Source organism: Vespa velutina, chromosome 24, assembly GCF_912470025.1.
Source record: "Vespa velutina chromosome 24, iVesVel2.1, whole genome shotgun sequence".
Lineage (NCBI taxonomy): Eukaryota > Metazoa > Arthropoda > Insecta > Hymenoptera > Vespidae > Vespa > Vespa velutina.
This window is the reverse complement of record NC_062211.1, coordinates 2800047-2813733: the sequence shown is the minus strand read 5'-3', so window position 1 is coordinate 2813733 and position 13687 is coordinate 2800047. Positions and strand designations below refer to the sequence as shown.

The 13687-nt window shown below is 25.8% G+C and overlaps 3 protein-coding genes and 1 long non-coding RNA gene across 8 annotated transcripts; 2 read left to right on the top strand and 2 right to left on the bottom strand.

Annotated features, from left to right (window-relative positions):
* The first annotated feature begins 639 nt into the window (after window positions 1-639).
* Window positions 640-2335, top strand: LOC124956868. Its single transcript, XR_007103386.1, has 2 exons — window positions 640-699; window positions 2084-2335. It is a non-coding gene; the product is annotated as an uncharacterized LOC124956868 (long non-coding RNA).
* LOC124956865 (DNA replication ATP-dependent helicase/nuclease DNA2) lies at window positions 688-5870 on the bottom strand. 3 transcript variants are annotated; one of them, XM_047513202.1, is made up of 14 exons: window positions 5711-5870; window positions 4883-5601; window positions 4515-4779; window positions 4265-4442; window positions 3880-4165; window positions 3363-3770; window positions 3058-3294; window positions 2812-2958; window positions 2332-2728; window positions 2059-2252; window positions 1753-1939; window positions 1444-1644; window positions 1134-1316; window positions 688-1049 (listed from the first exon to the last, which is right to left on the bottom strand). In XM_047513202.1, the coding sequence occupies exons 1-14, from the start codon at window positions 5741-5743 to the stop codon at window positions 828-830; spliced, it is 3657 nt and encodes a 1218-aa protein (XP_047369158.1). In that variant the 5' UTR covers window positions 5744-5870; the 3' UTR covers window positions 688-827. The 3 variants fall into 3 exon arrangements, with proteins under 3 accessions (XP_047369158.1, XP_047369159.1, XP_047369160.1); XM_047513203.1 differs by having other exon boundaries at window positions 2059-2249; XM_047513204.1 differs by having other exon boundaries at window positions 4265-4400.
* A 166-nt stretch (window positions 5871-6036) lies between these two features.
* On the top strand, window positions 6037-10057 carry LOC124957041. Its single transcript, XM_047513651.1, has 8 exons — window positions 6037-6497; window positions 6925-6935; window positions 7038-7221; window positions 7356-7591; window positions 7679-7826; window positions 7993-8119; window positions 8250-8428; window positions 8530-10057. The coding sequence occupies exons 1-8, from the start codon at window positions 6284-6286 to the stop codon at window positions 8607-8609; spliced, it is 1179 nt and encodes a 392-aa protein (XP_047369607.1). The 5' UTR covers window positions 6037-6283; the 3' UTR covers window positions 8610-10057.
* On the bottom strand, window positions 8455-13372 carry LOC124957039 (protein singed wings 2). 3 transcript variants are annotated; one of them, XM_047513649.1, is made up of 10 exons: window positions 13114-13360; window positions 12029-12199; window positions 11598-11760; window positions 11145-11301; window positions 10855-11003; window positions 10109-10297; window positions 9876-10034; window positions 9235-9345; window positions 8998-9087; window positions 8455-8880 (listed from the first exon to the last, which is right to left on the bottom strand). In XM_047513649.1, the coding sequence occupies exons 1-10, from the start codon at window positions 13131-13133 to the stop codon at window positions 8695-8697; spliced, it is 1395 nt and encodes a 464-aa protein (XP_047369605.1). In that variant the 5' UTR covers window positions 13134-13360; the 3' UTR covers window positions 8455-8694. The 3 variants fall into 3 exon arrangements, with proteins under 3 accessions (XP_047369605.1, XP_047369604.1, XP_047369606.1); XM_047513648.1 differs by having other exon boundaries at window positions 8455-9087; window positions 13114-13366; XM_047513650.1 differs by lacking the exons at window positions 9876-10034; window positions 10109-10297 and having other exon boundaries at window positions 8455-9087; window positions 13114-13372.
* Between the last annotated feature and the right edge of the window lie 315 nt (window positions 13373-13687).

The following is a 13687-nucleotide window of genomic DNA, read 5'->3' as shown; positions in this document are numbered from 1 at the left end:
ACTCCTACGACGCCTTCTTCTCCCCTCCTTTACCTCACTCCCCGCATTGGTTAGTACATATCCCCACTCTTCCATGTTCGTAACGCGATGCAGTTTACCATAGGCTGGCGCGCCACTAACATCTCGAATCGAGTAACGTATCAATTATCGAACTTTCTTTCAATTCGATTTTTCGATTCTTTTATCTCGACTGACAACTTCTCGTTTAATACTTTACGTTTTATGATTTTCATCATTCGATTCGCATAATTCGTTTTATCCTTAGTTTTTTTTTTTTCTTCTTTTCTTCCCAATTAATATCATAAAATTGATTGTCATTGTTTCTTATTCCTTGAATTATTTCATTTCAATATATATTCAATGGTAAGAAGTTTGCAACTAAACAATTGTTATACCTGTCATCGATATATCGATATCGTCCTAATCGAAAGGACAACCAATCAACTATCTCGAAGGTTTGATATAATACTCAACGGAAGAGATAAAAAAAAAAAAAAAAAAAAAGAAAAAAACTACGCGTTTAAATATTTAAATGAAACTTCTTTATTTATGCGTAATATGTAAAAATGTGAGAAGAGATTTCTCTTTCTTCTTTTTTTTTTTTTTTTTTGTCTTTTTTCTCCATTATTGTCCATTGTAAATGTCAAAAATGTTAATATTTTATTAGAAATATTAATAATTATATCACAATCTTTGCAGGTTAAAATATAAAAATAATCTATGGTATAAAAAAAAAAAAAAAATATTAATATTATTTTTATAACATTCCATATTAATCATGCGATTACTTATTAAATATAATAATATTCCATTCGTTCAATTGTTCATCAACACATATCCTTCTTCAATGATTTGATGATTGATTCCCAAGTAAAGTCATAAGAAGAATCATTGACATTGATTATGTTCTTTACTTGGACTATATTAAAAAGTTGTATAAATGGTTTATATCGGCTTATTGTGTTTCTATCTGCTATAATAATTAATTTATGTTTTGCGCGTGTAATAGCTACGGTTAAACGTCTTTGATCTTCTAATATCCCAGTATCCTATATATAAATAAATTATTAGAATAATAATTAATCGTAATTAATCGTAATCATTTATTTATAATAGATATATAATAGATATACCTGCAATTCGTCAAATTTCTTTTTGATACTTTTTGCACATGAATAGAAAATAATACTCTTATCACGTCCTTGATATTGATCCACAGTATTTACTTCTATTTCTGAATTTATCAGATTTTTTATTAAAACAACTTGCGCTTTATATGCCGCAATAATACCAATTTGTTCCGAGCTTATGCCGATCTATATTATAAAGATAAATTGATTATAAATTATGTTAACAATAAAGAAGAAGAAAGAAGAAAAAGAAAAAAAAACCAAAAAGAGAAATAATAATTCACTTTAATAATAATAATAATAATAAAATTACCTGAAATAGAGCCTTAAGTAGATATAAAATTAAAGCCGCTTCCCAAATATTAGAACACACTTGATCGGTTGTAATATTTTCTTTTTTATGGATAAAATCTATAGTCATATCTTGAGTACAACCCGTATCCAATATAATTACAGAATCATTTAATGCAGGAGATAATACTGCTCTTACCCATCTCTCATTCGACGATGATATCTGAAACATTATGCAGGCATGTTCTGTTAAAAAAAAAAAAAAAAAAAAAAAAAAAAAAAAATTAGACTTGTCTGAAAAAAAAATGTAACTTTTGAAACATTTAATTACACTCGTATTTGATGATATAAACGTTGCATTTTCTATTGATTCATTGCCTGCCTTTAATTCACCATTATATGTTAATCTATTAATCAAATCCATAATACTTTTGTTCATTCTATATTGTACGGTTAAAGCAACAGTATTATTTTTTGAATCTAATCTCTCAAACAGAGACTCTGCTGCACCGAGATTTCTGCAAAAAAAAAAAAAAAAAAAAAAAAAAAAAATAAATAAATAAAAAGAAAATAAAAAAAGAAAGAAAGAAAAAAATACATTACATGCATTCATCATATAAAACTACATATATTTTACCTAGCTGTTTTGTTTTTAATAACAGGAGGTAATTGATTGGGATCTCCTACCAGAATAAACTTATTTGCATTGTATAATGGACCTAAAATTGCTGGTTGCGTTACTTGAGTACTTTCATCAACGATACATACATCGAATGTCCTTTTTTCAAAGACTATATGATGAGCTCCAAAACAAGTAACTCCTACAATCTTCTAAAATATATATGTATATATATATATATATTAATATAAAAATCTGTACATTTTTTTTCCAATAAAAAATTACTAGTACCTTATTTGCATATACTGATTCTAATTCCTCGAGCGACGTACAATCTGATGTTAAATATTCTTCACTTTTATTTTTTAATAATGGATGTATCACACACGATGATCCTAATCGTATAAAATCAATATTTTTATGTAATAATTTCAAAAGAATATTATCTACTGCGCTATTAGTGTGCGATGTTACTATTATTGAAAGGCCCAATTTAAATAGGACTTCTATCAATGTTACAATTGTCTCTGTTTTTCCTGTTCCTGGCATGCCTTTTATTAAAACATATTCATTGGCAGCCAAGCACTTAAGAATTGCTCTTTGTTGAACTTCATTTAAATGCTGCAATATTGTTGCAACTTTAAATATAATTGAACGTGATAATTGTGCAAGAAATGTTGCTGGTTTCCTAAAATTGATATATTAATATTATATACATATATATATTTATATAATTTAATTAAAAAAAATATATTAATTTTCAAGTAGTACCTATCTATAATAATATTTCTTAATCTTTTGCATACTTCATTATCATATAATAAGCCTCCAATATTTGCAAATAAGGTTGATGATAAATTTGTGTTAGCATATTTATCAATATGAAAGTTTCCAATTGCATTACGTTTTGTAATATCACTGAAAATATTAAATGATTAAATGTAAAAGATTTTTTTTTCTTTTTTTTTTTTTGACGTATCACAATATATCATAAATATTATAATGATTAATACATACTTATTCAAAAGAACAGTAATTGAATCTTTCTTTATCTGTATTATAAAACCAGATGATATATTTATTCGTGTATCTGTACTTACAATAACGTATTCATTTTGTACAAATTCTGTGCAAATATTTTTAATACTTATAGCTTGTTCATTTGTGCGTACAAACAAATGCTTATATTTGTCATATTGTTCTGTAACTTTCCCAATTACTTTTAAATTGCTAATACATTTTCCTTTCATTTCTCTACAAATAAATAATAAGTTTTTAAAATCCATTTATATTATAATATACACCATAATCAAGATATTTACCTTTTCTCTGGTTTTAGAGTCCATATGTCTTTCATAATATATTGTTCGGTTCGTATGCTCTCTTCCATTTGTAAAAGAGATACCCATTTTAAAATAAAATCTATATGATTATTTTCAAATTCATTTAAAATTTCTTTACTGAGTTTAACTAGTCCATGAGACTCGGGCAATTCTAAGGTATCGTCCTTTTTCAAATATGCACAGCATAAATTTTTATAAGGACATTTAAGACAACTATTATAATAATTTATAGGCTCTGGCAATGGCATAGTTTTCAATTCATCCTTTAAGTCAGATGGAAAGATCATGTTTTTTGTTTTAGTGAAATAATCAGCTAGAGTATTTCTTAATAAAATTAAATCTCTTTTTTCAGCACGACCACAATTAATTTCACGTATATTGTTATCTCTGTACATCGAATAAATATTAAATTATTATTTTTCATTATCAATTCTAATATAATTAAATTAATTATATTTGAACATTCTCCTATAATTTTTATATATTTATTTAATACCTAAGATATAATAACAATCCACTTTCTGTGTTTTGTCCAGTAAGAGCCATCATCATAATATATAAAATAACTTGACCTCTATGTTCTAGAGAGAAAGATGGTCTTCCTGTTTTTATTTCAATAGGCATCACTTTCTTTTGGGAATTAATTTTGACTTCGACCGTTATATCAACTTTTCCCTTAATCCCAAGTTTAGGTAACCAAATATTTTCTTCAATATCATATATCTCAGAAATTTTACCTTTAAAATTATTCTTTTCATTACTTATTGCTTCTTGCTTTGTACCTAAAATATTTCAATTATATTTTAAAAGATTCGATTAAATTAAATATAATTTAAAATAAATATAATTTAATTTAATATTCATGGACATTCATTTTTTACCATGAACATAATGTTGAATAAATTCAGATATTTTTGGTACATATGAAAATATCTCTTCTTTAAATTTTTCAAATGAAGATTGAGAACTGTAAAGGATATGTATTATATCTTTTGACTGTAATTCATTTTCTGCCATCTTCATAATATCAGACAATTTATAAATATTTTCAATTAAACACTAAAATATATAGAAAATATTTTATAGATTAATAAAAGAAATTAAAAAATTTATAAAGTAAAATTTAAATACCTTTTGTAAAAGTCTATGAACTATTCTTCCAATTGTTAATGCTGTTTGACTAGACATTAAATGAGGTAATGATTCTATTTTTTTAAATATTTCACTTAATACTGCTCGTCTGTTACAATGTAATGCTCCTACAATAGTTGTACTAGAAATTAATGTGTCAGGTTGTATAACAATATAACCATGATCATTATCCACAATCCAATTTTGTGAATCTTTTTTGGCTTGTATCATTACAACATCGCCTTCTTTAATCTGAATATCTTTCCTTAATTTATTTAACAAAAAGAAAAAAAAAATGAATTATAAAATTAACATCAAAATAATGTAAATCAATAAGATTTGAATTCAATAAAAATTGATATAGCTACCAAAATCCTGAACATGTTACTGTTGCAAAAGTTTTTAAACTTGTATGTTGTACTTTTAGGATCATAAATTTTGGATTCTTTTGCAAATCAATAATGTCACATCGTTGAAACGAATTTAAATTTATTTGTGAATCTATATTCCAATCGCATTCAAATATTTCATCAAAATCTTCTGCATTTATTTCATCACAATCATTTATGTCATTGAAAATATTAGTTGATTCTGTTATATCGATACAATTTCTATTAAATTGAGATTCTTTCTGATTGTTTTCTTTTATAGTACGACAATTATTTAAAATAGTATCTTCGTTATTAATGACAATTATATCATTCATAATACATTCAGATTCATTTAATGAATTACTTAATACATTTGTTGTTTTGACGTTAGATATATTCACTGAATTATTACTACATTCCTTAGACATTATAGTTTTTTCTTTGTTCGCATTTATGATTTTAAGACTATCATTAAAGAAAGATTGATCGATATCATTAAAACAAATACTTTTCATTTTTGAATTAGATTCTGAATCTAAACTGTCACATCTCTTTCGTTTCTTAATAATATTGTCACTAGAGGCATTGTTTTTAATTTCAACCTCTAGAATTACATCCTCATTTTGAATATTTTTACTTTCATTAGATTCACGATTAGTTGAGAAAAATGAATTAATTTTTGTTTGTGAATTATTTGCAATTAGATTCTTCGAGACCTATGATAAAATACAATAATTATATTGCCCTAATCGTAACGATTAATTAATATATATTAGTGTGATCATCGACAAATAATAATAATTTCAATGATAGAAAATCGTTTACCTTTTTCTGAGATAAATTCTGAGATTTCTTCATTTTTAATTAATTATATCACAAATGAATTATTATTTTGTAAGAAAAGACTATCGCAAAGACGTGCGCAATTAACGATCACTGCAATTCCCGCCCATTACGTTTGCCGCCATTTTTTAATAATAATACATAACCTATAAAGAATTTCAAACTCAATACAATATGTAGTTACTATCTTTAACGATAGGATCGTTAGTGTCGTTCCTTATTGAAATTACGTAGTATCGAAGAGCAAGGCGCGAGCATAATATTCAAATTTTAGCAATTGAAAATTGAAAAAAAGAATCTACATTAACTTCTTCTCTATTTTATTTTTTATTTAAATAATAATTATCTTCGAATATTCGATCGTCTTTTGTTCGTTTTAGTTTTTAATTTTATTGACGTCTTATGTTCAAGACCGATCAAAGAAAATGTTAAGTTTGACGTATTCCTGGATTTCATTATCCATTATTTTAATATAATTAAGATCAGTTTTTTGAAGGAGATAAAGAAAAAAAAAAAGAAGAAGAAGAAAAGAGAAAAGAAATCTTAATAGTTAAAATGTCAGAAGAATTGGACAACGATGGGACATTAAAATCTCACGAATTTGGTCCACCGAAATCGTTACAAAAAATGGAGAATGCAGACATCTTGTGGAAAATGATAACGAAACGATTTCCAAATGCTGCGCCACTTCTTTGCGAGATGGAAGCTGTTATTGATCGTGCGGATGATCTTTTACGACAGCTCAGAAAACCTTATGGAAGATCAGTTGGTATGAGAAAGAGAGATATGCAAGTATATTAAAATTCAAATATCAATATTCTATAACCTCACGTTAATTTAAAATTCACAATATACTTTTTTTCGTTAAAATATTATTATAGAATTTATATCTTAAAATTTAATCTATGCGAAGTTTAAATTATATTTATGATAGTATAATTATATCAATATAAATTATAATGCTATAATTTTCAAGTTATTTTTGTTTTTTCTTTTCATTATTATACTATCATAAATTATAATATGATTTGATATAATAAAATATATGTTGTATAATAGTGTTTAGTATGAATAAAAATTAATATTGTACTTATAATAAAAAAATTTATTTATAGAAGTATCGAGTTTAAACAATTTCGCGGATTCCGATGAATCCGACGAAGTTATTTCATTGATTTGCGATGAATCTTTTCCAGAAGATGCTGAAGTATGTTTATTCGATATATGTATCATATAAAATCAAATCTGCTTGATCTTAAACGAATAAATAAAATCTTAATGGATAAATAAAAAAAAAATCTTATGAAAGGTTTTTGAAGATGTAGCAATCATGACGAACACAGTCGAAACACAAATTTCGAAAAGCAGTATCACCACCGTCGATACAGATTTTGACTCCATTTTGTCTAATCAACCATCCTCTTTGATTGGCCAAAAATCAAATAACTCAAAAGACGATTTAAAAGAGGAAGAAAATGGAAAGGAAAGTAATAGTAATTATTTCTTTATTTTCTTATTATTCATTTTTCTTTCTTTTTTTTTTTTTCTTTTCTTTTTTTTTTTTCTTATTATCCGAAAGAAATTTTATTACAGAAAAGTAAAAAAGAAAAAAATATGTATATTTCAGAAAACGTTGACGAATGTAAAAGTGAAGAAAACGTACGAAAACAGATAGAATCTCCGTCGAATTCGAAAAAAATTGTCGAAAAAATTCAAGAGAATGAAAAGAAACATTCTTCGGGAGATTGGAATGAGAATATAAACGTAGAAAATCATTCTTCTACTATAAACGATTCAGAAGAGATGGAAATCTATAAAAATGTTGAAATAACTGGCATATACGAAAGAGATAAAATAATAACAGTTAATTATTATTATTACATATAATAATTTCATTATTATATATTAATTTGATCGAATATCGTAAATGTATAAAAATTTTTATTACAGTTCTCTGACGATGAAAATATTAATAAGAGAACACCATGGGATATTCTCGAGGAATATGCTAATCAATGTAACATAAGTATTGATTATCATTGTGAGAAAAATAAATGCAATCGTTTTGTGATTAGCGGGAAATTATCTGAATTTTCTGGTATTATTATTATTTTTTTTATTAATTTTTATATTACGTTCATGCATTTATTAGACCTTCTCTAAAAATTTTGTCTTTTGAGTATGACATTTGTTTTATTTATTTTTCTTTTCTTTTTTTTTCTTCCTTTTTTCTTCTCTTTTCTTTTCTTTTCTTTTCTTTTCAGCAACCGGCTGTGGAGATACAGAAGATCTGGCTAAAAACAATATAGCCAAAAAAATATTGCAAAATATAGCTGATCATCAGATGAACGACAAAGAGATGAAACAATTGTTGGAATTATCTCGAGAACAGTAATTAAAATTTTATTAGAAAAATTAAAACTGAACTTTTATGTAAAAAAAATTCTCACGATGTATATATATATATATATATATATATATGTATGTGTGTGTGTGTGTGTGTGTATATATTTTTATCTAGGATATTGGAAATAATTAATTTTGGGAACGACGATACAATTGAGACGCCTTTAAGAAAAGTTTACATGCTTTGTATAAAAAAGGGAGGATCTGCACCAAGATACATAACCGAAAGGGAATACAAGCATCAAGGTGTGAAGTGTGTAGCTAAATGCATGGCTTTGAATCATGTAGTTGAAGGTAAAAAAAGTATTAATAATTCAGCATTTATTCTTATATATATATAATTATATACATATCGTACATTTTCATTCATTATTAACAATTTCGTGTAACTGCAGGAGAAGGAGTGAGCCGTCATAATGCGAAAAAGGCTGCCGCTGAACAATTTTATCAAAAATATTCCGATAACGAGATATAAGAAACAAATTTAAGGATTAAGAAATGAAAAAAAAATTTCGATAATAACGAAAAAAAAATATAAAGAACTGTTCTCGACACAATTTTCATGGTATTTTAGATACTATCCAGGGTAATTTTCCAGTTTTTTTGAACGACCAATAATCGTACAAAAGTTTGCCAATAATTAAAAATATCAGGAATGCCAATATAATATTTAAAATGTCTAATGGATAAATCAAAGAGTTTTCGTCCGATGAAATACAAATTTCTGTTCGAGTCAAGTCACGAATCTGCGAAGCAAAAAAGGAAAAAAAAAAAGAAGAAAAAAAAGAATAGAAGAAAACAATGACATTTTCTTGACTAAATAAAATATTTCGATAAATTAGATAAATAAACAAATAAGTTACCTGTTTGTTTGAATTCTCATCGCCTCTGACAGCTGCACACTTGACCTCGTTTATATCTCGAACTAAATTTGTATACCTAATCAATAGATCCTGTAATTCATGGAACATTGTCGATATATCAAACATTTCATTAAGAAGTTTAATTTTTAAAAGAAAGGAAAATGAAAAATAATAGAAAATAATAATAATAATAATAATAATAATAATAATAAATAACAATAACGTAGATCGTATTACCTGAAATCCAGGAGTGAAAAGACAATCGCATCTCCACGGATTATTACCAAGATATAATCTTGCTACACTACCACTTTGAAGCAAAACATTCTCCAATGCATAAGTTGGCACCTAAAGAATATAAATTACGAGAATTATAACTTATTAGCCTAAGAGATTCATTAGCATGTTAAATATTATCAGGTGTTCAAGAAATCTTGAAAATATTCCAATATGGCGGCTAATAATACAATACCAGAATTAAATAAGGCTATATATATATATACATACATACATTAAAAAAAAAAAAAAAAAAAAAAAAAAAAAAAAAAAAAAAAAAAAAAAGATAAATTATAACGATATTTAGTTTGTCTATAACAGAGATTCATTAGCATGTTAAATATTGTCATCCTTGAAATATTTTAACGTAAGAGCTAATAATAAAATTATCAGAACAAAATGAAGGCTATGTAAAAAAAAAAAAAAAAAGATAACGAATTTAGGTTCGCCTAGAAAAGAGATTAATTGGCGCGTTAAATATCGTCATGTTTTTTCTTTTTTCTTTTTTTTTTTTTTCCCCTAATATTTCAACATAATAGCTAATAAAACAACAGATAATGAATGGCCATACTAATGATCTTAATTTAATAGTCAATACAAACGTCTGAGAGTTTATTTCCACGTAAACTGAAAAGGCGAAAATGATCGAGCCAATAGGAACCATCCAATTGTACAATGGACTCGACTAAATTGTCATCTAGATAAAGATCCAAAACTTGTTTGTAGACTGGATTTTTCACTAGAGGTGTCAAATCCTTTATCTAAGATCATTAAACTCTTATGAAATAATTATTCGAATGATATATTGTAATTTATTTAATTCAAATAATGAGACCTTGTTTCCATTCAAATGTAGAGTAGTCGTATTGGCTGGTAAAAATTCTGGCAATTCGTTTAAATTACGATAACTACAATTAACTGAAGCAAAGGCCATTAATTGTTTTAATGTCCTTTTACCACCTCGTCCAACTACATAAACCAATTCGCAGTCGCATAATGTTCTCTTGCATTCATCTTTCAATGTCTATGAACAATTAGATTTGAGATAATTTTGTACCTTTACATTTTTTATAAACACACACACACACGCGCACGTACATATATATATATATGTATATTTTTTTTTTTACAGGACTGTTCGAAAAATTCGTAGGTGTTTTTTTTTTTTTGTTAAACAATTAATAGTCATTATTCTGTCGCAGAATAATCTGGAAAGCGATAGTTTTAAGATTTATTTAGAAAAAGAAAAAATCGCAAAAAAAAAAAAAAAAAAAAGAAAGTACTAATATAAATTGATTTATTGCCGAACAAAATCCAATGTATTTAAAGAAAGAGATTGTAAGAGACCTGTCTGGAAGAAAAAAAAAAAAAAAAAAAAAAAAAAAGAAAAAGCAAAAAGAATTGACGTGATCTCATCGAAAAAAAAAAAAGTGATATACGCGTATACATACATTTTATGCTCGATCAAATATTTATCTTTAGCTAATGGGTATATCAACATTTTTAATTCTCTTCTTACGTTTTTCTACGAATTTTTCGAACGATCCAATTTAAGGAAAATGAAAAAGTATCAAATATTACCATAATAATTTCTACAACTGGTACGAGTGGTCTTCCGTTGTATGGAACAGAGCAACGTAACTTTTCTCGATCAACAATTTTCTCAGCGAAAGATCCATTTCTCAGATCGAGAATCCAGGAGATATTTTCGGTGCATTTCAAAGGATTACCTATTTAAATCTTTAATCAATTTTTTTTTCTTTCTTTTTCTTTTTTTTTTCTCCTTTCTTTTCTTTTTTTTTTTTTTTTTTCTTCTTCTTCTCTACCCAATTGCATTTTCAAATAAAATTTATTCGATCTACGATTCTCACCAAAAAGATAAACTTGGCTCAACGTCGGTACATTAAATCCTTTGAGATCGATCTCCTTCAAATAATTGTATCTCAAATCGACAATCCTTAAATTCGAAAGATTTGCAAAGACATCCACAGGCAGTAGTTCCAATTTGTTATGAGTTAGATTAACTTTCTGTCAAGAGAAACACGACGAAACAGAAACGTGGTTCCCTCTGCTATCTGTACATTTATATTATATATCCAAAATTCGACGGGAAAGAAGAAACGAGGAAGCAAAAAAGAAAAAAAAAAAAAAAAAGGAAAGAAATAAGACCGAAATTTTAAATTCACAAATTCGAATATTCCGTGCTCGTAAAGCGCGAATCGTTATATCATAATCCGATTTCCAATTGAACGATAAACGCATATAAATAATACAATAATTTAATTTTTAATTTATCATATCGCATATACTTTTTTTCTACCTACTTCAAGAAATTGACAATCCTCGGGGAAAGGTGTCATCAATCTCGTCAAATTACTGTTCGCTATTTTAAATTTTCGTAACAATGGAAATCCTTGCAAGGCTTCTTGAGGATCGAAAGTTGTATTTGGCCAATTGCATAGAACAAGATTTTCTACTGTTTCATTTCTAAACAAAAATATTTTTTTCCTTTTGTTTTTTGTTTTTCTTCTCTTTTTTTTTTAAGATATATAAATGAATTATATATATATGTATATATATATATATATATGTCGTGTGTTTGTGTGTGTGTGTTCAGTTTTAATTTTTGTTGTTTCTTTGCTTTTATTATTATTATTATTATTATTATTATTATTATTATTATTATTATTATTATTATTATTATTATTATTATTATTATTATTTGTTATTAGTAAATAATGATTTAACTACTGACTCCGTTTTCCATTTGTCGTCAATACCAGCAAAACATGTAAGTCGATGTCCAATCTCTTTCAAATGGCATTCAGATAATTCAATATTCAAATTAATTCGATGACAATCTAATGTTTCGTTATCTTTTGCGGAAGCGCGTGAGAACATCATTCGCGATTCGAATGTTATCATCCTGTATAAACAAATATTTCCATTAAGTATTAATTGTATTCGTAAAGATATATTTATATCTGTGTGGCTACGTTCAAAAATGATCCATAGGAATCGTGATCAATTTTTTTATATATATATATATATATATATAAGAAAAGTGAGAAACGAAACTAACGTAAGTATTAAAGAATATTATCTTATCGAACATCTATTTTACCGTGCAAACAAAAAAACCTAAAACCTATGCAAACACGGAAGATTAAGTTTCTAGAATCACGTGTTCTTGAAAGTGTAAAGAAAACAAATCTAATTCGCAAAAATTTTGCTAATTTACGTGATCCTTTTCTTTTTTTTTTTTTTTTTTTTTTTTTTTTTTATGTAATATTCACGTTAATGCATTTTGTTTATCCTCTTGCGTTGCAACGTTTAAACATTACATTAGCTTATTTTGTCAGATCATTACGGAATAATGAGGTGCAATGTTACAGTAAAAAAAAAAAAAAAAAAAAAAAAAAAAAAAGAAGAAGAAAAAAAAAACAAAAAGGAGAGAGAAAAAATATTTAAAATACATAATACAAATTTTACTGGATGCACTGAAACAATAATTGAACACTAATTTGTTCATTTCGAAAGTGGCACGTTCTAAAATACGTGTATACATTTTCTCTTATATCTCTGAATTGTAATATTCTTTTTTTTCGCGTCTTCTTAAGAATTAACAGACCGTTATTAAATTTTTACGTAAATAAAAATCTATATTGTATATTATTGGCATTTGAACGGAATAATAATTTGTTGAAAAAATATACTCTTTTGAAAAGAAACAAAAAGATACTGTGAAATTGAACCTGTAATATTTTTGTTTTTTTTGTTTGTTTATATATCTTTTTTTTTTTTTTTTTCTTTTTTACTTTCAACTTAAGTATCACTTACAGTATTATTATTAACCACATTCTTCACAATATATATGCGTGCATGTATTATATAATATCACTTTTTTTTTTTTTAAATAAAAAATTGTTATAAATATAAATTAACTCTCATCAAATATATTTCTAATTGATGAAATTATTAAACGTAGAAGTAATAAAATTTAACGAAGTTTTAGATACACCGCAAATGATAAGAAAGGAGCTACTGTTCTTTAGACGCCGGTAAATGTATTACTAAAGTTAAAAGTCCGATGACTTAACTCTTTATAAACAGATTCGATGATAACGAGCGCAGACGCAGATGAGATTTGGTTTTTGATATATATATATATACACGATGTAACAGATTACTGTTTAATTAACAATATTTCAGATTACTATTTTATTAACAATATTATTAATAAACAAAATTTATTTATAGATAAATATGAAAATGATAAAATACATTTAAACTTTTTACGAGCAATATTTAATGATCTAACGATTTCTACGTTATTTAATTATTCAAATTTATTTATAATTTATCTTACACGTTTGTAATAAATAACCAATCAACGTTCTGGACAAATTCATAA

Coding starts and splice junctions, on each gene's coding strand:
- LOC124956865 (XM_047513202.1), bottom strand. CDS start 5,743: ATGAAGAAATCTCAGAATTTATCTCAGAAAAAG. Junction 4,166..4,264: donor TATTCAACATTATGTTCATG/GTAAAAAATGAA, acceptor GAAATATTTTAG/GTACAAAGCAAGAAGCAATA. Junction 3,771..3,879: donor GGATTGTTATTATATCTTAG/GTATTAAATAAA, acceptor TTCGATGTACAG/AGATAACAATATACGTGAAA.
- LOC124957041 (XM_047513651.1), top strand. CDS start 6,284: ATGTCAGAAGAATTGGACAACGATGGGACATTAAAATCTCACGAATTT. Junction 7,827..7,992: donor GAAATTATCTGAATTTTCTG/GTATTATTATTA, acceptor TTTTCTTTTCAG/CAACCGGCTGTGGAGATACA. Junction 8,120..8,249: donor TTGGAATTATCTCGAGAACA/GTAATTAAAATT, acceptor ATTTTTATCTAG/GATATTGGAAATAATTAATT.
- LOC124957039 (XM_047513648.1), bottom strand. CDS start 13,133: ATGTGGTTAATAATAATACT. Junction 12,200..13,113: donor ATGTGGTTAATAATAATACT/GTAAGTGATACT, acceptor TTGTTTATACAG/GATGATAACATTCGAATCGC. Junction 11,302..11,597: donor AGGATTGTCAATTTCTTGAA/GTAGGTAGAAAA, acceptor TTCTCTTGACAG/AAAGTTAATCTAACTCATAA.